The 23,900-nt window shown below is 38.5% G+C and overlaps 1 protein-coding gene across 1 annotated transcript; it reads right to left on the reverse strand.

Annotated features, from left to right (window-relative positions):
* Window positions 1-2,896: 2,896 nt before the first annotated feature.
* Window positions 2,897-4,832, reverse strand: LOC149198146 (uncharacterized). The gene is made up of 4 exons (XM_089408934.1): window positions 4,652-4,832; window positions 4,326-4,440; window positions 3,671-4,013; window positions 2,897-3,508 (listed from the first exon to the last, which is right to left on the reverse strand). Exons 1-4 carry the CDS (start codon window positions 4,830-4,832, stop codon window positions 2,897-2,899), a joined length of 1,251 nt encoding a protein of 416 aa, XP_089265060.1.
* Between the last annotated feature and the right edge of the window lie 19,068 nt (window positions 4,833-23,900).

The following is a 23,900-nucleotide window of genomic DNA, read 5'->3' on the forward strand; positions in this document are numbered from 1 at the left end:
AAGCTTTCATAAATTCCACAAAAAAAATAGAATATATCAAACTTACTATTGCGGCATTCTTTAGCAATGATCCTAAGAGTGAAAAATGGTCAATAGTTGAACGATGTCTTCTAAATTCAACTTGACCTTTAACCCTTTTACCATGGTTTTCAAGCCATATGCTAATTGATTTTTTAGAACAAGCCCATATAGTTTGGCTAAGGTGTGGCTAATAATAATGGTCAAATAGTTAGAGGGAGATTTTTTATCCCCGCTTCTAAAGATAGGCACAATTAGGCTTTCCATCCAAGAATTAGGGAAGTCGTGTTTTACAACCAGATTGAGAAGTTTGTGAATATGAGGAACGAGGATAAACCTTGCCATTTTGAAAATTTCAACTTGATAGCCCTTAATATCCTTGGTTTTCCCATTTGTGAGTTTCCTAATCCCGAACTACACATCTTCCAAAGAGAAAAAAGTCCTCCTCTACAGGATTATTTATGAAGATTTTCATGGTGTAAAGAGAGTCATAGAGATGCTTAAGATAAGTATCCAAATTCTTCAAGGGGATCGTATTATTTTCTTTCGTTTTACAAAAAATAATATTCCTCCAAAACTTTCTAGGCTCAATTTTAGAAAAATAGAGAAGACGCTCTTGCCTCTTATTAATATAGGATTGTTTCTTCATTTTGATAAGATCTTTGTAAATACTTATTTTCTCAAGCTTTGCAATTTCGTTACAAGCATCTCTTATCACTTATCGGGCAATTTTACAGTCATTATCATACCAGGGATTGGAAGTTCTATTTTTGTTATATGATATCTCGGTAGAGAATTTATTAATGGTGGTGGTAAGGATTGTAGTGAAATCATGGTAGATGAGATCAATGTTATCATTATAAGTTAGGTAACTAAGGTTCCTCTTTAAATCCTTTAAGAAGAGGTCATTTTTATTCTTGCTAAAATGAATGTGCTTTTTATTTTCACCATTCTTTTGCACCTCGATGGTGCGCATGTCAAGCTTGAGGGTTAGAGATAAGGGTTTGTGGTCAGAATCAGGCTTGTGGTCATTTAGGATTTTAAGCTTTACTATACAGTTCAAGATTTCGGTGTCAGATATCACATAATCGATGACACTATCACCTAACCCGTGAATGCAAGTCATCTCACCATACACATGTTAAATATGCATACATTTAAAAAACATAGAACAAGATTTTCAATCATAGAGATTTATCCTCAATTTATTATTGGAATTCTTAATTTGTAATAAAGCTTTGTTACAAGATAATGTGTGAATACCATGGTTTATCAATACCACATGCCCAAAAACTCATAACTCACTTCATAGGCCAATTGTTCATATATGACATTATTTTTAGTTAATCAGTTTAATTGTGAGGGAATAACTACTTTGGAAATAAATCTCTTTTTTTTATAAGTAAGAGACAAACCTTCTATTGATCTAAATAAATTACATAATTTACATAGAACCCCAGATAGCAGGGGTGACACAGCCAACAAAAACAGCTAACAACTACTAGAAAAGTCAAGAAGATAAACTGACCCTCTTGCAACAAAAGTAGATCCTAAACAAAATGGGGACGAAGCCCTTAGATAACCGACAAAAATAACATAGTGCCGATTAGTATAAGCCCCGACCTATTCGCCAATAAGAAATAAGACCGAACAATCGTAGCTGTTGAAATCAGAGTCCCGATCCGACAACCATCCTGGATATCGCGCGGACAAGAAGCAAGGGGGTTAACCACGCAATGAGAGTGGTTTTCCCCCACCTCTCCTTGCCACATGTTGCCTTCTATATGGAGTCATGTGCAATTGCTCCAAAACCTGATACCACCTGTGTCCCGTGCGATAAACCACTTGTGGTTTTTTTGGTTTTGTGGAACCAGCCTTGGTGCTGCTCAGAAAACTATTAGGCATATACGATCTGTGAACATGGTCTTGAGGGGTGCTGATCCCCCGAATGGTCCCACCAAGGGCCATGTGGCTCCTGGTGAACCTGCCCATAATCTTATCAAGATGGGGTCCACCTGAATAAGTCGGGTCCTGAACCTTTAAGTGAATAGCATGATTGATCTCAACTGTTGAAAGAAATGCCCCTATCCAATGCCCCACAGAGATATTGTGCGACCGAGATGCACGGAGGTTAATCGCACAATAAGAGCGGTTTTCTCTCTTATCTCTACGCCACGCGTCATCTCTTGAATGAAAACGCGTGGTTCTTCCACTAAGCCAGAAACCAACCGAAGCCCGCGCGATATACCACTTGTGGTATTACATTGGTGGTATCGTTGGGTGGATAACGTCCATCTGAGCCTGCCAATCTATCCGCCTTCTTATTTTCCGAGCTAGCCCTCGGGAGTTGCCAAAAAAACCCGCTGAGCCAAGAGAGTCTCAGCCATCCAATCTGTGTTATCACTCACCTTGAAACCTTCCTCTATCATTCTAATGCCCAGGGAAAAGAGATGAGAGTTTAATAACAGAGACCGACGACAAAATGGGCACTGTCCCGCCCTTCTCGATTTCCAGTATCAGCACTACTCAACCATGAATCCCAGTCTACATTTGCTAGAGTGGAACAGTCCTCCCGTAGCTGCCCGACAGGAAGAAACTCCCAAGGATGCTGAGAATCCCTATCCTTGTTGACCACCCCTTCATTTTCCAGCTTGTCTGCAAGCATGTTTGACTTTCTTCTAACGTGCACAAATCTTAATGTTTTAAGGATTTGTAAGTGTGATTGGATACGGTGGAACACCTGCTGCAGCCTTCAGTGCTTTGACACTTTGTCTGGTGAGGTTCCATTTTGAATCTTCTTGGCAGCTTTGATAACCAATTCCGAGTTAGCTTCGATTATGACATTCTGTAAATTTGCCTCTACTAGGATCTCCATACATTAATCTAATGCCAGAAGTTTCGCCATGTTGTTGGTGCCCTTTTCCAGGTGTCCATGGAAGATGTATTTTATATGTCCCTCAAGATCCCTGATGGCTCCACCAAAGCCAGCTTCCCCGGGATTTCCCTTAGAGGCTCCATCAATATTGACTTTGAAAAATCCCTGAGGAGGGGGCTGCCAACCCCTCTCCCTTATGTTTAAGGTTCTCAGATCCTTCTTTACACCCTGGGGGTTGATGGCTTGAAGATCCAAATTAATAAGAATTTGTATCTCCTGAGGCAGAGGAGGATTCATCAGTTTTGTTCTCAGAATGCTTCTGACTGTTTCCTTGAGTTGTTTCAAAATCTTATTGATGATAAGCTGGGGTTCTCTGGCTTTGTTTTTGAAAATTCTTATGTTTCTTTCTTTCCAAATATTCCAGATGACAAAGCTTGGAATTAGCATCCAGGCTTTGTTGATGATTTCATTTTTTGAGAAGTTTTTCGTCCATTTTGATAATGTATTGGATATGTTGAGACTGTCCCTATCAATTTGTCTGAAACTTGAGGCCACCCAATCCCAAATTTTGGCAAAAAAGGAGCACAGATTAAGAGAGTGTTGAATTGTTTCCTCCTGCAAGCCGCAAAGCTGACATTTAGAGGGGCCAATGAAACCTTTCTTCATAAGGTTTTCCCAAGTTAGGATTTTCTTTTGATGAACAAGCCAAATAAATAATTTTATTTTCATCCATTGAGAGGTCTGCCATAGCTCCTCCGAGACTTTCTCAGCTTTTACCGAGTTAAATCCAATGATTGTCTGTTTAGCCTCTTTGAGATTGTAGTTACCTTCATTGTTTTTGCCCCATTGTAATTGGTCAGTAGTAGAGGAGACCAGAATCATTCTTTGCTCTATGCCCTTAGCAAGAGCCTCTGCCATGCCCTTCAAAGGGATTTCTTCGTTGTAACTTAGATTCTTCCATTTCCTCCATTTATCCTTGTTCCTCCCTTGATCCCAGAAGTCTTCTACTAATAAGAGACCTTTGTTGTATGTGTCCCTTTTGAGGTCTGCTAGTTCATTCCTATTCAGGATGGGTTCCTGTTGCCAGCTGTCCTCCCAGAAGCGAGCCCGGTCCCCAGTTCTAATTTCCAAAAAATAGTGCTTCTAGACAATGCTTTTGTTCTCCCATGTAAGGTTCCAGATGTATGAGCCGTTGATTTGTCTTGTCATTCTAATGTGACCCTATTCCTGCTAGTGCTTGGCGTACTTTTGAGTCCAAAGCTTGGCCCATGGTGCTCTCAACTCCTTGATCCATCGCCACCACAACTTGGCTCCCGAAGCCTGACTCAGAGTCTCCGTATCTTCTAGACCCAAACCACCATGGCTTTTAGGTTTGCAAAGCTTGTCCCAGGCAACTAAAGCCCATTTATTTTTCTTTTCCCCTTTGCCCCACAGAAAATTCCTTTGAATGTTTCTTATTTGCTGCTTTATGCCCTGAGGAGCTGGTATAGCTGCAAACATAAAAATGGGGATGGCCTGCAAAACCGCCTTGGTGAGCACCAGACGCCCTGCAAAGTTTAAAGCTCTGTATGTCCAATTGCTGATTTTGTCCTGAAGCTTGTTTAAAATTGGTTCCCATATATGCTTACACAGGGGTTTTTCAGTAAGAGGAATGCCTAGATATTTGGAAGGTAACTATTCCCTTTGAAAACCTAGAATCCTAGTGATATTTCTCTGTATTGCAATATTAGTGTTAAAGTAAAAAAATCTTGGACTTACTTCGACTTAGCTTTGTGCCTGTTGCCATAGTGAAGTCGTTTAATATATCTTTGATTGCTTTTGCCTCCCTAACTATGGGTATACCCTGCAACATTGTGTCATCCACAAATTGTTGATGAGTGTTGGCCTCTCCATCCGGGGTGAGCTTGATTCCCTGAATTCTACCTTCAGCATTTGCCATTTTGATTGCTCTACCAAGCCCTTCCATCATGAGTACAAAGAGGAAGGGAGAGAGTGGATCACCTTGTCTGAGTCCCCTGGAAGGTGTAAAAGTATTGGAGGGAGCTCCATTAAGCAGAATGGAGAAATTGGTCGAGGTGACTAAAGCCATAACCCATCTTATCTAGTCTTGGTTAAAGCCATAGGCTTTAAGAATGGCTCTGATGTAAGACCAGCTGAGTTTGTCATAGGCCTTCGCAAGGTCTAATTGGATGATCATACCTGCTTGCTTGCTATGTTTGAGAGAGTGTACCACCTCATGGGCTTGGATAATGTTGTTAAGAATATGCCTTCCCTCCACATAGCCTGTTTTCTCCTTAGATATGAGCAAAGGTAGCAGTGGCTTGAGTCTGTTGGCTATCACTTTGGAGATGATTTTGTAAACCACATTACATAAGGCTATGGGTCTAAACCCATCCGGTGTGACAACGTTTTCCTTTTTGGGGATTAGAGCTATAAAGGTTGCGTTTAGTGCTTTTAGAACCTTTTTGTGTTGCCTTGAGTCTTCAACTACCTCGAGTATGTCCTGTTTGACTGTATCCCAGCAGGCTTTGAAGAAATCAACATTGAAGCCATCTAGTCTTAGTGCTTTTCCATTTTGCATTTCCTTGATCACCTCACTAACCTCTTCTTCCAAGACTAGCCTGTTGAGATTGTGGTTGTCCTCATTGGTGACCAACCTGGGAATGTACTGAGTGATCTTCACAATGAACCTGGATCTGTCTTCCATTGGCTCCTTTGCAATGTCCGAGAAGTGTTGTACTAGGGTTGACTCCATGTCCTTGTGAGTTACAAGTTCAGAACCTTGAGAGTCCTTTAGCTTGTTGATTATGTTATGTGCCTTGTGAGCCATAGTAGATTTGTGAAAGAACTTAGTGTTCCTTTCTCCCTCTTTGATCCATTGGATCCGGGATTTCTGTCTCCAAAAAGTTTCCTCTTGTAGACAACGTTTCTCCCATTCTTCCTACAGAGAATCAGTCAGTTTCTGTCTTTCCTCATTGAAGCCCTCTGTGATATTGATCATATTGACCTCCTTGAGTTTCTGTTCAGTACTCATTCTGGTCTTGATGATATCACCAAATTCTTTTTTGTTCCAATCCTTGAGTTTGGATTTAATGTATTTTAGTCTCTGCTGGAGCATGTACATCTTAGTACCCTGGATGTTCAAATCCTCCTTCCACCATTTGGCAATGTTTCTGGTGAAGTTGGGGTTAGAGAGCCAAGCATTTTCGAATCTAAAAGGCCTGTTCCTCGGTGTGCCCATAAAGGAAGCTTCTAGCTATACAGGCCAATGATCCGAGCCACCAAAGGGCAGAATGGACACTGATATGGCTGCTCTTGTGAGGATGAGATCCTCAGAGACAATAAACCTATCCAGTTTTGACGCCACTTGGGAAACTCCACCTCTTTTTTTATTCCAAGTGAATGTCCCATTTGTAATTTCGGTGTCCACTAGTCCCATGTTCATGAGGAAATCTTGGAAGGCTTCAGAGTCTCTGCCCAACTGTCTAGTACCTCCTTTTTTTCCGAGAGAGATCTTATCATGTTGAAATCCCCTGCTAGTATCCAGGGTATGTTGGGATGATGTGCTCTGAGACCTTCCAAGGAGTTAAGAAGTTTAAGTTTCTCTGCAAGTTGTTGAGGGATATACACATTAGTTATCATGTAGGTCTCCTTGTCCCCTATAGGCTAGCACACCAGAGAAAGATAGTTCCTGGACGCTTCAACATCCAGTGTTCCCAGCTTCCGTGGATCCCATAGTGTGAGAATCCCTGCTGCAGAGTTAATGGCTTTCACCTCTAAATAATCATACTTAATTAACGATTTATTATGGATTTCTCTTATTTTTTCCATTGAGCATTTTGTTTCTTGAATAAAGACCATGTCTGGTTTTTCCTCTTTTAATCTATTGCTGAGATTTCTCTATTTTCTTCTACTCCCTAACCCTCTAATATTCCAGGTTGTGAGCTTCATTAAGAACGGTTAGTAAAAGAGTAGCTGGTAAGATCTTTCATCTTACCTGAGTTAATCATCAGTTTCCCACATTCCGTTAGCAGCTCATTCTATCTTTTCCTTCCTCTTTTCCTTCCTGAGTCTTTTGGAGATGATGTTTGTGGGTTCTCCATCACTTTGACCCCACTTTGTTCTTGGCTTTTGTGGTTTCTTTTGACTCCGGTTCCCTTAGATTGTGCCTCCATAGATAGAGTTGTTGGACTCGAACATAATCTTCTTTAGGCAGCGAGTCCACACCTTTATTCTTCCCCTGTTCCAGAAATTGCTCTAGATCTAGATTTTCTCTGTCTATTATCTCCTACAGTTCATGATCCTCTGTACCTGCCTCACTTGGGGTCATTTCTTGGTCCTTGCTGATCTCCATGCAGCTTCGTAGTTCCTCTATTTTCTGATCGTTTACTGGGATATCCCCCATTTCAGCTTCCATATCCTGCTCCTTAGGGATGGTATCCTTGACTGGGCCTGTTTCCACGTTCTTCTCCACTTCCTCAAGGATTTTTAAGCTACTGTGTCTTGTATGTTTGTCTTCGCTTGTCTTCTTATGTGATCTTTTTCCCCCTTTCCATTTGACTCCAACCTTGGTAAAACCCTCATGATGTTTGTCCATAGGGGTCTTTCCACTATTTTCCATATAGTTTGTAGGGCAATCTCTAAATAGATGGCAATGTTCATGACATTTCTGGCATCTGAAATGTGTGTGCTCATAGTCTACCATTTTCATCCATTCCTCATCATATACCTCTAAGATTATTGCATCCGGGAGGACTCCAGATAGATCCATTTCCACACATATTCTAGCGAAGGAGGTATATTTACCTTTGAGAGTTGCTTCTGATATTTTTACAAAATACCCCAGCTTGTTGCCTATGGTTTTTAGTGACTTTGGTTGCCAGTAGTCCAGAGGTAGTGAGTACAGTGAGTGAGTATAGTCTGATCCAAACCGGTACAGATGTGAATGTTTCTCATTTCGAGACAAAGTTCATCGTCCATGGCCACATGTAAAGTCCTACTGCAGCATAGAAGTATCATCCCCCTTCAAACACTCTATCCTTGTCCTCTAGGCTCGCAAACACTACCGTGAAGAAGCCCTTTGAACCCAGATGCACATGTATCTCTCCTTTGGGCTTCCAGTGGCTCTTGATCCAGATGTGTAAGGCTCTCTCCGTTGGCCATATTCCCATAAACTTGCAGATGATCGCATGTTCTCTCATATGGTCCCTATGTGCTTGAATCGCTGGATCACTTAATATGACCCTGGGGATGATGCTCGATTTGGGCTTGCATGCTCCTGTAGTTTTCATTTGAGGCCTTTTCTTGCTACTGTTTCCTTTCTCCCTTTCTAGACTTGAGTCTTGTTGCTCTTCTTCTTGAGTTAGGATCTCATCGCGTCCCTCTGTTTCCTTTCCTCTTGTTTCTGCGGTCTTTCCCATCGGTATTTTGAACGGTTTCCCTCCTGCCTCCCCGCCTCCCTTCATGATGGCTTGACTGTAGGAGGGAGCAACACTCCCTCCTGCGCGACCTGCATTGAAACCCTAAAACCAAAACTGACGCCAACTTCAGGTTTTTCTCAAGTTGCAGAGCATTTTCTTACCTAATCCTATGCTCTTATTGTCTACTTTGGAAATAAATCTCATCAATACCACATTCCAAAAAAACTATAACCCTCTTTGTCCACATGAGGTAGCTCAATTGGCAATGGTTGTGGAAATGAAGTCTCATTAAACTGGAACTCTTGGGTTCAAATCTTGTGCTATCCCCCTAATCAGGGTGAGAAGTTGGACATTAGTCTTGGGTTCAAATCTTGTGCTATCCCCTTGATCGGAGTGAGAAGTTGGACATGAGTCTTGGGTTCAAATCTTGTGCTATTCCCCCGATCGGGGTGAGAAGTTGGACATGATGAAGATGTAGTCCTACCAAGCTTACAAAAAAGAAAACTATAACCCACTTCATTATATATGGCATTTTTTTTAATTGATCAATTTAATTAAAAAGGCATAAAAACATAATTACTTTGGAGATAAATGTCAATCATTATATATTATTAATATTTTGTAATATTCGATAAAAAATAAATTTCTATCATTCACTTAATATTAATAGATAATTAAATTAAAATCCATAAAATCCTATTTTAAAAGAAACATATCTTATTTTGATTTTTAAATATATTTTTTTGTAAGTTTAGTAATATTATATTTTCATCCTATATCGCCCTAAGAAATTTTTAAATTTTATTAAATTTTAAAAATACAATAATTAATTATAAAAAATTATATAATAAAATAAAAAATAAAACTGTTGCTCATCTTATAAATAAATGATCTTATATGTATGAGGTTTAGAATGTTTTCGATAGGATGTTTTATTAAGTTATTTTATAATCTGGGATGATTTTGATATGGAAAATTTTATTGTATTGTCATTTTTTTTGGCCAAATAAATAGTTTTACGAATTGAATTTTGAATTAATAAAAATCATAAAAAGTAGTAAAAAAAATAATAATAATAATTTTAAATTATTATTATTAAATTTAAATTAAATTATTATTATTATTAAATGTAAAGGGTATAAATAAAATTTATTTCCATTTTATTATCTAAAAAAGATCAGCAAGTGCAATCCTGTCGCATATATATTAATTCTGGAATGGACATTCATAAAAGTTCGCTTTCGTAAAAATGGTGGAGATGTTACAAATCACGGGTGGGGATGAATGAAAATGTACCAAACAATGTTAATTCTGGAATGGACATTCATAAAAGTTCGCTTTCGTAAAAATAGTGGAGATGTTACAAATCACGGGTGGGGATGAATGAAAACGTACCAAAAAATGTGAAAGAATGTAATTACCAAATTCAAAAGGATTAAAATGATATTGTAATTAATTTAATAAATTAATAATAAACAAAATTAATTATTTTAGTATTATAAATTTTATTTTATTTTTTATTATATATATATGGGGCTTGCTACATAGGAAATCGAGTTTTAGCAAATCAAGTTTATTATAGATTAAAAGAGTTAGTAGTTTTAATTACATCTATGTTTAATAATAAAACACAAAAATTAAACATAATTTCTTATATTATTGAAGATAAAAGAGAGAAGTATATAGCATATTATTGAAGGATTCATTCATCATCTTTTTCATTAAGTTTACAAAAACAATAGGAATTAATGGAATAATCCAGTTGTTACTGTTTTTATCTGGAAAAATGAGGTTATATGGCATTTTTTCAATATTCAAATCTTAGTTATTCTTCTCCTCATTCCATTCCAAATTTCTACATGACTATGCATAATAATCTTAATATTGATTTTTTTTGTGAAGAGTATTAAATTTCAATTACATTACATATAACTAGTGCATGATATCTTAGCATTGCCTCCCTCCCTCTATTTTCTAAATAATGAAGGTTTTGTTGAGCCAATATAACTCTATAAACATGAATAATTTAGTATCCTGAGTTTGAGAATACTTGGGATCAAGGATCCAATCTTCAAACTCTATTTCTACTTGGCCCTTGGATAAATTTTGATGTTTGTTGTTGATGGTTGAATTCATTTATTTTCATTTCTCTTCGGTACAAGTTGCCTTTTGTTACCCTCATTACATTGATGAGGGACTAAGTCATACATTGATAGGTCCAAGTGTGATAAGGATGCTTACCAAGGGTTGTATTTCTTCTAACAAGCCTACTCTTTCTATTCTCATGAGTAGAGACATTATTCCTAAGCTACATGGTTGGTGGCCACTTGGCGGGTGAGGGAACCATTAACTGAGTTGCAAGGGGTTCCAAACCAATTCACTTGTATAACCTCCATTTGTATAAAGGGTTTTATAGTACTGCCAAGAGGGATTGAAAGAACCATAGAGTACTTATAATTATAGAGATAGGCTAAGGAGAGAGCATCCAAGGAATGGAATCAAAATTTACCAAATATCTAAATAGTAGTAAACCCTAAGGACTAGGTTTTGAAGGAATAAGGTTTGAATTTTAAGAAGTTTATTGATGGAGGGTGTATCAAGCTAAATGCAACAACTAGACCAAAGTGAAGAGGTTTCTCCACCATCGAAATTTGTTGACTATCCAATTCAAAATCAATTTTCTTCATTCAAGTGATAGTAGACTATGTTAAACATATAAAACCAAATAAAATCAGAGACATAATCCTAGATGTGACATCTTGAGATACTAACCAAGCATATTTGAAAAAATCAAACTGAGTTATGCTCTAAATCAAAGCCATTTCCCTCATACCATTCTTGATGTTCCTTGATAGCTACAACACTACAAGTCCTCGATGTGACATTGTGCTTAAACTATTACATGATTGTATTATCCATGATTAAATGATTTCTCAAAAATATGATATCATGAGATGAAAAACTATTATGTAAACGAATTTTGCTTAAATGAGAACCTATCATCTATCCACTACGGGAGATCATTAAACACCTCTCCCACCCTTCCTTCTGAGCACATGGGAAACATTATAGAGCCTCCCCTCGCATTTCCATTTCAAGAGCATGCACATGAATCGTGTCTAGGTGTGGCATCCATTTTTAAGATATGGAATGCTCCATAAATTAGCGTATGCCACTAGGAATTCTAACCCACTATATTTCTTTTTATCTAGACGAATGAGGAACTCAATTGAGATCATACTTACATGACAAAATATTGATAATGACTACTACCAATATAAATTGTACATGAACCCATATGCAACCCACAAAAAAATGAGCCACATGGTAAATCAGAGGGATTTGAACATCTAACCTCAAACTTCATAAAAGATTCATATCACAATGACCACCAATCAAGCTACTAACTACGAGTCATCCCCTATTTTCTTTAATAAACTATGAAAATATAATTTTTCTCGTATAAATTACATGGTTCCATAAACATATATTATAATGAATTATACTAAAGTGAAAATAAATATTTAAACGGTTAATTTAAATTTTCATTTTTGACAATTTCATAAATATACGATGAAAATGGTTTTTTTTTTTTTTTTTAATTTATTTTTAAAACATTAATAAAAATGAAATACATTATAATCAAAATGGATAAGAACAATATTGTTATCTAAGAAACTTGCATAAGTATAAGGTCACTTCACCCTATTATCAATTGTAGAATCATTGTGGATTTGGCATAAAATATCATAAAAACTTGGGTGGTTTCCTCTTACATGATTTTTAATGAGGGTTTGCTTGGTATGTGGGTTATAATGCTAGACGTTGGTGTTCCGAATTTCACCAACTCTTATGCAAAATGAGTTGTAAATTTGTAATACATAAATGATACGTTACTCATGAGCTTGCACATGTAGATCAGAAATCAAAAGACATTATTATTTAATTTAATTATAGTTAAATGTAAATTATTAGTTGCATATACTATTTTCCAGTTTTCGTTTTTCATTCTTGACCATTCACCATTTGTGTATTTGGGCCACTTCCCTTCCATGCAGTATTTTTCTACGCTAATTCTTGTGATCATACTCATGTTATTATTCATTTTTTCTATATAGTAATTTTGTTTTATTTTGTATGTTTTCACAGAAATTTTATTTTACTTATTTTTAGGATTTTTTTTAGGTGTATGCATGGAGTTGGGTTACACGTTTTTAGTAAAGCGAGGGCACATTTGGGTGAAAAAATGATACTTAATCGAGCATTTGTAAGCGCTTGATCGAGCAATTTTTAAGTGCTCGATAAAGATGTTTAGAAGCATAAAAATATAAGCGCTTAAAAAAAGGAGCTAGAATGAGAGTTAGGCTTGATCAAGCTATATGTTGTGTGGTTTGTGGTGGTTAGCATTTTAGTGGCTTGATCGAGCTGTTGGTTAACCACATTGACGACTTGATCAAGGGTTTTATTAACGCTTGATCGATCTATTTGAATTTACTACTCAAGCACTCAATTGAGCTCCCAAAGTCCTAAAAATCATAGTTTTAGCACCCCTTCTTCAGATTTCTCTGCAACCCCATTTTGTACCCTAACAGATTTAGGGAAGAATTTGTACTTAAGTGGCGGAGTTGATCAGATTGTATTTTTGAAAGAATCCTCTATCTAATGGAATATGGGTTTGAGACTTTTGAATTCATATGATATTTTTCATCTATTTTTTTTAAACATAATTCTTGAAATTTGTTTGGATAGTTTCAAAGGCGTTGAGTAAAAAATCAATAACATAAAATATACACAACGAAAAAATTTCAAAAAATATCACTATTGTCCTTTAAGAGTCTTTTTCAAAAGAGTTTTTTCAATTTATTTAAACAGTTGAAAAAAATATTACGTGAACACGTGTGTCTCCAAAATGCAATTGAAATATTACTTCGCCAACTTAGAAAAAAAATAAAATAATAAATAATTAATATGAAAAATCTAGTTCTCTCCATTTAGTTAATGAACACATGAATACCTCTTAAGATGTGTGAAAATTTGCAAGGATCAATATTACATTTAATGGAAAATTGAGAGATAATATGAAGAAGAAAAAAATTGTAAAAAAATATCATTAGGACAAAAACATAATTCTCCACATAGTTTATTTTTACTCCAAATCAAAATTGACAATGCTTATATGAATTTTAAGGGCTTCAATTCGATAAAAAAGGAAATTTTTGAAATTTCATTGCCACATTTGGCCCAACAGTGTAACCCATCTTCATGCATTCACCCTCTCGTCATCTTTCTTTATGTGCAGTTTTAGCATTTCAAAATTGTGTTCTATCTTTATGGTCTACAAATCATGTTTTTTTACAAATTTCTTTTATATGTGCATGCAATCTCACACCCACATTATGTGTTTCTAACGATCTTTTGCAATTTCTTTTTAACACTCTTATGTACTTCCTTTTCTAATTGATTTAAGCTCACACATTATTTTCCTATTTATACATAGAGCTTTGGTTTCCAACACATTAAATAGGTGGATTAGTGAGTAGTAAATTTATTTTGTGGAACATCTCTCTTATTGTTCACAACGAGATCCTTGTTGGAAGGTACACTACCTTTTTTATTTTATTTATGACAAAATTAGTAGATCATAGTTATGGACAATTTCCAATTAATTTTTTAAAAATATCTAGGTAAATGAGATAATGGATCAAGCCTCAAGGTAAAATTGATGAAGAACAAATTTTAATTTTCCTTTTTAGAGGAGGAAAAGGGTTTCCCTAAATAACATAAGGTAGAAAGGAAGCAAAAGGCTTTCCGTAAGTGACATGTGACAAGGTGGGGCTAACGAGGAATACATAGAGATACTTCATTATAACTATCACACTATGTTATTAGTAAATCTAAAAGGGATATCCATGGGGCTTTACCTGGTTGACTAGTATCTTATCACATTCATTCATTAAGGGCTTTTAAATTGTAAAAATATAAATTCAATATATTTCAAGTATTGGAGGGCATTAAAAGTATAGGGGGTATATGGATATTGGTGATGAAAAGAGATCTGGTACAAGCCCAAAATCCCCTTTCTTATATAAATTCCCAAACCTTGGACCTGTGGATATGGCCACAAGTCCTATTGGAAGCTTCAGCTTAGGCTCTAAGCCTTTTAAGAACCAGGGGCTTATTTAGAATCACAACCACCTTTTTATCGACGCTTTATAATCAACCATCGGAAGCCACCGCCGAGCCTTTAATCAACCATCACACAGGCTTTATATATGTATACCTTAATCCCCGCGGCTATATATCATATAATATATGTCAATATACAGAACTAACCATAAAACCCGCTCTAACTCCAATGCTCGGACTTCAAACCTTATATATCCGCCTTCAGAAATTTCGGCAGGTCCGGATTTCGCTGGTCTTCAATAAACACTTAAGGCCTGACCTCCGACGAGGTGCGGACCCGACATAGTCTTCAGCTAGTCTATATACTATTTCGGCTCCGGATTTCGAAGCTCGCCACTTAACCGTGCCGAGGTTCCTTCCGGACCCGAAAGGTTATGTTCTGCGCTCTATATATTTCAGCGGGTCCAGATATCGGCGGTCGCCGCAAATAACAAGTTCCCTTCCTCCAAAATGATGGACCCGATGCCCTTTTCTGCTGACTTCTATAATAATTTCGGGTCCGAGTCTTTTCGGCGATTTCGCTATTCGCTGCTCCGAAGGATACAAGGCCTCCGCGGACCCGATACACTTTCAGTTGCGTTTAAATATGGATTTCGGCTCCGGTTGTCGGAGCTTTCACTCCGGCAATCGCAAGTCTCCCCTCCGATGCGATGCTGGCTTCGGACCTGATATGGGTTTATATTCAACTTTATAAGATTTCGGCTCCGATATATGTCGGAGCTTCACACTGCTGAAGGCCCTTTCGGACCCGATCTTCTTTTATGCTGGCTTAATAATATTTCGGCTCCGGTAATTCGGAGCTTCCACATGATAGTTTCAAAGCCCTTCTCCGATGCGATGCGATATTGGATCTCGGACCCGATATGGGTCTGGACCAATATTAATACAGTTTCACGTCCGTCACACTCCCGCTTAAGGAAAAGATTACAATTTCTCTGTGTAAACAGAGTTATACACAGAGCTCTATAAAAAGGACTTAGAGAGTCCACGGAAGCAGCAGTTGAATAGAAATCACTCTGTAAACATGAATCAAACATCAAGGCCTAATTAACCATCATGCGGAGAAATATAAAGCAAGCTTCCTCCTTCAACACACAGTAAATGAACACATAACGCGTACACAGTTAACAAACTTCCTCTATTTTGACATAGTCAGAAACACTGCATATATTAATATAAAAACATGAATTTATACTGAGAGACTTCGGTCTCATACATACACACACATACACTGGCACGCAGGCCTAACAGTCAATGCTTCACTCTCACACAGGCCGATTACCTATTCTGGTGCCTCTCCTCTCACAAGCCAAATTCTCTCCTCTGGTGGCTCTCTCCCTCTAGTGGCTCCCCTTCGCCTGTAGGCTTACATTCATATAATAAACATTGGTATCAAAAGCCTAAAGCTTCTGCATGCATACATATATGGAAAAAAGCCTCTTGAGGCTTTATTCTTTCTTTTCTCTGTTTTAAAACAGAAAAGCCTCCTTATCCACTAATGATCCACATTCATTTCTTTTATGCCTAAAATCTCTCCCTAAAATCATGGGAATACTCATGCTCTTATTTATTTATTTGAGAGCATTTAATTTAAATCACACTTAAAATACTACTTAGGAAATTAATTCCTAAAATGCATGACCCCCCTATGTCTATTATTTACAATCATTTCCTTTGGGTTGAATGCTCCCGCATCAGACTCCCAAGGTAGAAAAAATTCATGATCTCCTGATCATGTGTCTTGTGGTCTTGATCTTCCTGGATCCCACACTTTATTCTGCAAGTCATCATCTGCTATTGTTTGCTGTCTTTCTCCAGGTTTCCAAACTTTATGCTGCATCGCCCCACTGACTATACTTTCACAATCTTTTGCGGTCTTTCGCTTGCTAAAGTTTCTCTTCTTTCTTGCTGCTGTCTGCTGGTTCGGAGACACCTTCATCATCAGTCTTCTGATAATTTCAATCTCTATGTCCAACCTATTGTTGCTGCTTTCACTTCCTATTGCTGCCGCCATAGATGTTGCTTCAGCTGCCATCTTCCCGATGGTTGATAACATTGGGTTTACTCCTGCAAATGCCACCCCACATGTTGCTGCCTCCCAAACTTCCTGTCCCTCTGCAACATTCCTTTGCTCATCACCTGCAATTTCAACTGCAACTTCTTTCTCCGGTTCAAATGTCTCCAGCGAACATTTCAGCCACTTCTTCTTAAGCATTTCATCAACATGTTGTAAATTATAATCTTTGTCTTCTTCCCTCAAGACAATTCCAAATGATGGACTTTCTTCTTTATTACCTGTAAACACAATCAAATTGTCAGCATTAAAATCACAGGGCTCACTGGTCTCACTTGTTGATTCAGTTACCAAGTTTTCTCTCTGTAGCTCCAAGTCTTTTTCAGGACTCAGGAAATCTTCACTGGCTTTCTCCTCAATATGCTGCTCTGAGTTCTTTTCCCACTTCTCTATCATCACATCAGTATGCTGATTTGCCTTCACCATGAGACTGTTAGCTAGTCTTTCCTTCTTACCATCTTCTGCTTTATGACTGTCATTCATAAAGACTCTCTTCCCTTGTTTCTTCATCCAATAAGTCCTCTGTCTCTCCAACTCTCTTCTCTGGAGATCTAGTTTCCTATACAATTCAACAACTTCATTAGGAGTAGACCTTGGAAATTTCACATGATTTTCCATACCTCCATTAGTGTTTGACCAATCATCAGTTGGTCCTTCTCTTTCTGTATCAATATCCTGATTAGACTCCTTCTTCTCCATCTCCTTCTGAGATCTTGCTAACTCATTATCGATCTGAACAGCCTTCAGGTTTAACTCTTCTTGCTCAAACTCTAAAACTTGTTTATCTTCCTGTTCTATACCTGCAAACATGCGCCACTCATTAGTTTTTAAATCACAAGACTTTTCAGTCTTGACTGCTTCCTCCATTACTTCTTTCTGAACAGATCTGCTTGTGGAATCTTCAAATTCCATCTCTGGCACAAGAACTCTAAGTTCCTTTTTCAACAAGGCAATCACAATTTTCCTCAACCTCCTCTGTAATTGTCGCCAAATCACTCTCTTTCCCTTCAGTGGAAAGATCCATTTTCTATTTTGATTTTTCTGCTCTTGTAACCATTCTTCCAGTACCTGCAATTGTACCTTCATTACTGCAATCTCTCTTTCTCGAACTTCTGCAGTCATCTTATCTCTGTGCCATTTCTCTAGACTTCTTCTCTGATTCTCCATGATCACCTTCTCCAGCTGTATATAAGGCCTATCTACCTTATGCTCTTTCAGAACAGAATTTTGATTCTGTTGTTCTCCTTCCTTTTTCATGACAATATCAGCCAATTGTCTTTCACCTGCAAACATCCACAAATTGTCAGATTTAAAACCATATGACCCTTTGGTGTTACTTGAAGTTTCAGTCTTCAAGTCTTCATCTTCACTACCTCCCAGAAATTCTCCTTGTTCTGGTTCACAAATGTATTATTCCATTTCAACTTCCTTTGGACTTATCTTCTTGCCATTTACCTTGGCATCCTCTTTCTTATGTCCTCTACCGTGGCTTTTTCCTGAACCTCTGCTATGACTATCAGTAGTCATATTCTCCGCCATGAGTTTCTCCCCCATGAGTTGCATCAAGCCTCTACAACAGAAAAATCTCTTGCTGCCACTTACCTCACCAATCCTTTCCTCCGGATCTGGTCTTTTGGTAATCACCGCTCTGTTGGAAATAATACTGAGAGGGGGGGTGAATCAGTATTATCAGATTAATAAAACCTTTTCAATTTCCTACTCAGAAACATATACGCGACTTCTGTTAAGTGAACCAGCGTGTACACGCGACTGTGTCTAAAGCAACTAGCGTATATGCAGATATCTTATGATTCAGTTAATCTTATCTTCAGTAAATGCATCAGAACATTATTAAGCAATTTAGGAGTAAACAGGTGCAGTATAACAGAACAGAATCATCACACAAGAGCCACACACATGAACACCATGATATAAGGTGGAAACCCAATGTGGGTGAAAACCACCTGCTGCAATTCGTCTCTTTCTTTCTTTAATGAGAAACTTCTTTTACAATATACTGGTGCAGTCCTTTACCAGTATGCAGGCTACAACCTGCAGAGGGCTACAACCCTCTCTTTCGTTTTCCAACTACTTTTGGAAGGGAGCTACAACCCCCTCAGCTCTTGTACTAGCTGATCCATTTACTAGTACGTAGGTGCTGACCCTACAACCTTCAGGGACCACGTTTCATCAATTTTCAGACTGGATCCAAGAGTACAAAGCAAACATTACCGCAATACAATCATCAACTTATACTTGCATCATAATTCATTAAACAACCCAATACCGAATCACTGAAACCCTGTCATCAAGAACACAGAACCCAAACCAGAATCTAGAACTCTGCAACAACCACCAGAATCAGCAACAACCTGAAATATCAACCCTTATCATGCATACGCTACTTCACTGTACCAAAACCGCGTGTATACGCGCTTTCTCCAAAGGCAACCCGCGTGCAGATCTAGAAATGATTACTTCTGCCTTTGCTGTCAGATCCGACCCTTACCAAGCGTCCCGAACAGATAACCAACAATACCAGATCCTCTCACTGCGTCAGCCACACACAATCCATGCTCCTTTGCCTAGTGATCTTCTCCTTATATAGCTTTAGGCCTTGTTCAATACCAAGAGCCAAAACCATAGAAACACAATACCATCAACTTCAATACTAGGGATCGACACGCCCGTCGAGACACAATGGTCCGAAACCATAGGCACAACTTCCAAGGACTAACCGCCATGGACCAAAGGTACGTTTCCACATACACGCGCTTTTGCTGAAGCCAACCTGCGTGTACACGCTGATTCTTCTTGCTGAACCTGCGTATATCTCTTTCTTGTCCTGCTGTACTGAGATCTGTCTTCTAGTTAAGTTGTCATCACCTGTACCAGTCTCTGAGCACCTGTACCAACCTTCTGAGTGAGTTGCCATCAAGGACAACATTTGAATCATAATGCCAACAATCTCCCCCTTTGGACTTGATGGCAATCACCACACCAAGTCACTCTCCCCCTTTGACATCAAGGGCAAAGGGTGGACCAAGATATTCTCTTCCTTGGTATACCTTCTGCTGACCATACTGCTGTCCATACTCCCCCTGAGTACATGTTGAAATCTCCAAATGTGCTCCCCCTTTGTGTATGCCAAAGTGTACCAATCTATCCATCCTGCTCACCAAGTGCTGTTCATGCTCCCCTTGACAGTAGGCAAGATCTGCAAAAGATGTTCTACAAGAAGAACAAAGACTTATACATCATAGAAGACCTTCCTATCACCAAAAGACTCAACATACATTCATCACCCAACCTAGTGGGGATATCCCAATATTGACTCATTCACCTAACCATGTGAAGATACATGATAATACATGAACATTTCATCATTCATCCCAGGCATAGTGGGGAAACCAACATAGGCCGTTACATGACCTTGACATCATAAAAGAGATACATGACATAGTGATGAAATATCTAGACCAAGACTTATGAAAGCCACCAACAGCATCATGATCTGTACCATCAGCCTGCAATACCATTCCTAAACAGTAAGATGTATCATTTAGCTTCATAGACTTTATCAACACCTTCTAACCATAATGCCAACAATGCATTATTCGAAGAATATTCTCCCCCTGAGTGTAAGCCAACCATGTCTGAACCATTTCCTGAGTCTGTTCTGCTCCCCCTGAGCCTGAGCCAACCATGACTGAACCTGGGTCTGTTCTGCTGCCCTTTCTTCATATACGCGACTTTGCAGCCTGTAACTCGCGTATATACGCGACTTGTCTTCAGTCTATCAGCGTATGCAGGATGGAATACTGAATTTCATCACTTTCAGATTCCCCTGTGTCTGTTATGTCAGCTGTCTGAGTTATCCCACACCTTTCTGTCTCTGTCTTCTTCAATTCCTGCAACTGTGATGATGTATGGTCCCCTTGTCTTGAATTTTGAAATCTGCTTCTGCATTCCCTTGCTTTATGCCCATAGTTGTTGCATGTATAGCACCTTATATTTTTCATGTTCCTTCTATCACACTCAAATGCTTTGTGTCCATATGCATTACAGGCAAAGCAATACCCTCTGAAATACCTGGGATGAGATGATCTTTCTTGAACCATTCTACTTCTGCATCTGGCTGCAACATGTCCAAGATTATGACATACATAACATTCAACTTTATTCAGCGGAGGAAATAATCGTCTATCACGTTCATAGTTAGGAGTAAAGGATCTTCCTTGAGGAATTTCTTTTCTTGGTTGTTCCTTGAGCATTTCAGATTTCTCATTAGAGTTTCTTGTCTCACCTTGTGAACTAGATTCACCTTCAACATATTCATGAAAACCAAGACCAGTCTTGATAGCAGGAGATCTTTGACTATTAAGAATATCATCCAAGACTTTAGAACTATCTTGAAATCGTAAAAGCTTATCCTTTTCTTCTAGTTTACCTTTCAAGATATTTACCTCAACTTGATGTTGTTCTTCCTTTTTCAGATACTGCTTCCTTAGGTCTTCTTCAACTTTTCTCCCTTCTTCTACTTGTCGCTTTAGTTTGATCACTTCATGTTCTTGATCTTCAAGATCTTCTTTTAGAGAGAGGATCTTTGATTCAAGTCTCTGAATAGTTGTGCTCTGATCTTTTGCTATATCCTGCAATTTCTCCCTTACCCTGGTTTCCGTTTCCAATAGTTCTTTTAATTTGGCAGCTTCTTCAGTTTCTGCATTCTTCTCTTCATGTGCCATGAGACTTTTAATATCCTCGCTATCATTGGATGAAGCATTCTTCTTCTTGTGCGCCATGAGACTTCTAATATCTTCACTATCATTAAATGAACTTTTAATATGGGAATAATAGCTTCTACCATCTTGTTCATATATCCTTTCTTTGTTATGAGGACATCTAGCAGCATAGTGACCAACTCTACCACATAGAAAACATTTGAAAGACAGCTTATTTTTGAACCGTCCAGTTCCACGTTCAAGATTCTTGACAAAATTTACCTCATCTTCTTCCTCTGACACTTCGAATGCGGCCTCTGGTGGTACCTCTAGTCGCATTTCAAAAGCAGTTAGGATCCCGTGAAGCTGTGACATGGTAAGTTTTCGCACATTCTCCTTTTCTTCTACGGCAGATACTTTAGAATCAAATTTAGTAGACAGAGATCTCAAAACCTTTTGAACTAAGACAACTTCCTCAAATTCTTCACCCAGATCCCTCATACAATTCACAATCTCATCCATACGCAGGAAATAATTAGCTACGCTTTCATTACTTCGCATCTTAAGAGTTTCATACCGGATTCTGAGAGTTTGAAGCTTCGCTATTTTTACCAGATCATCTCCTTCGTAGCTTGTAACGATTTTGTCCCATATTTCTTTAGCTGATTTGAGATGCATGATCTTCATAAATTCTGATTGAGTCAAAGTACCCAATAGGACATTAACTACTTTGGCATTGAGCTCATATTGCTTTTTCTCTGCTGGATCTGTAGGAGTTGCTGATGGGAATTTGTATCCTCCTTCTATGAGTCCCCAAACTTCTGCTCCAAGAGACTGTAAATATGCAGTGGTTCTTATCTTCCAGTGAGTAAAATTGTTCCCGTCAAAGACTGGTGGCCTGATGTGTGCCTCTCTTTCTGGATTAGCCATTTTGATGGATCTTTTCCTTCAAGCGATCAAGCTTCCTCTGAAGGACCGGCTCTGATACCAATTGTTGGAAATAATACTGAGAGGGGGGGTGAATCAGTATTATCAGATTAATAAAACCTTTTCAATTTCCTACTCAGAAACATATACGCGACTTCTGTTAAGTGAACCAGCGTGTACACGCGACTGTGTCTAAAGCAACTAGCGTATATGCAGATATCTTATGATTCAGTTAATCTTATCTTCAGTAAATGCATCAGAACATTATTAAGCAATTTAGGAGTAAACAGGTGCAGTATAACAGAACAGAATCATCACACAAGAGCCACACACATGAACACCATGATATAAGGTGGAAACCCAATGTGGGTGAAAACCACCTGCTGCAATTCGTCTCTTTCTTTCTTTAATGAGAAACTTCTTTTACAATATACTGGTGCAGTCCTTTACCAGTATGCAGGCTACAACCTGCAGAGGGCTACAACCCTCTCTTTCGTTTTCCAACTACTTTTGGAAGGGAGCTACAACCCCCTCAGCTCTTGTACTAGCTGATCCATTTACTAGTACGTAGGTGCTGACCCTACAACCTTCAGGGACCACGTTTCATCAATTTTCAGACTGGATCCAAGAGTACAAAGCAAACATTACCGCAATACAATCATCAACTTATACTTGCATCATAATTCATTAAACAACCCAATACCGAATCACTGAAACCCTGTCATCAAGAACACAGAACCCAAACCAGAATCTAGAACTCTGCAACAACCACCAGAATCAGCAACAACCTGAAATATCAACCCTTATCATGCATACGCTACTTCACTGTACCAAAACCGCGTGTATACGCGCTTTCTCCAAAGGCAACCCGCGTGCAGATCTAGAAATGATTACTTCTGCCTTTGCTGTCAGATCCGACCCTTACCAAGCGTCCCGAACAGATAACCAACAATACCAGATCCTCTCACTGCGTCAGCCACACACAATCCATGCTCCTTTGCCTAGTGATCTTCTCCTTATATAGCTTTAGGCCTTGTTCAATACCAAGAGCCAAAACCATAGAAACACAATACCATCAACTTCAATACTAGGGATCGACACGCCCGTCGAGACACAATGGTCCGAAACCATAGGCACAACTTCCAAGGACTAACCGCCATGGACCAAAGGTACGTTTCCACATACACGCGCTTTTGCTGAAGCCAACCTGCGTGTACACGCTGATTCTTCTTGCTGAACCTGCGTATATCTCTTTCTTGTCCTGCTGTACTGAGATCTGTCTTCTAGTTAAGTTGTCATCACCTGTACCAGTCTCTGAGCACCTGTACCAACCTTCTGAGTGAGTTGCCATCAAGGACAACATTTGAATCATAATGCCAACACGCTCCTCTACTGGAACCTTTCGAGCATTCTCCACTGCTCTTTCAGGCTTCTCTCATCTGCAACTTTCTTCAACCTTTGTTAATTCTCCTTTGCAACAAGCCTCTGCAATAGCTTTCCTTCTGTCTGCAATCTTACCTCACTAAGCTCTCCTTACTTAGTCTTTTGGTAAGCACGGTCCTTTGTCTGGAACCTTCTCCTAAGCAACACCTTGCTCCTTCTAGGCTTCTGCAATCCTCTCACTTTCTTCTGAGAACACTTCAGTTGTCCTCTCTTTCCAATTTCTTATTCGATTCTTC

This window comes from Pinus tabuliformis, chromosome 2_2 (genome assembly GCF_031772625.1).
Source record: "Pinus tabuliformis cultivar Carrire ecotype Pingquan chromosome 2_2, CPIR1, whole genome shotgun sequence".
NCBI classification, from domain to species: domain Eukaryota; kingdom Viridiplantae; phylum Streptophyta; class Pinopsida; order Pinales; family Pinaceae; genus Pinus; species Pinus tabuliformis.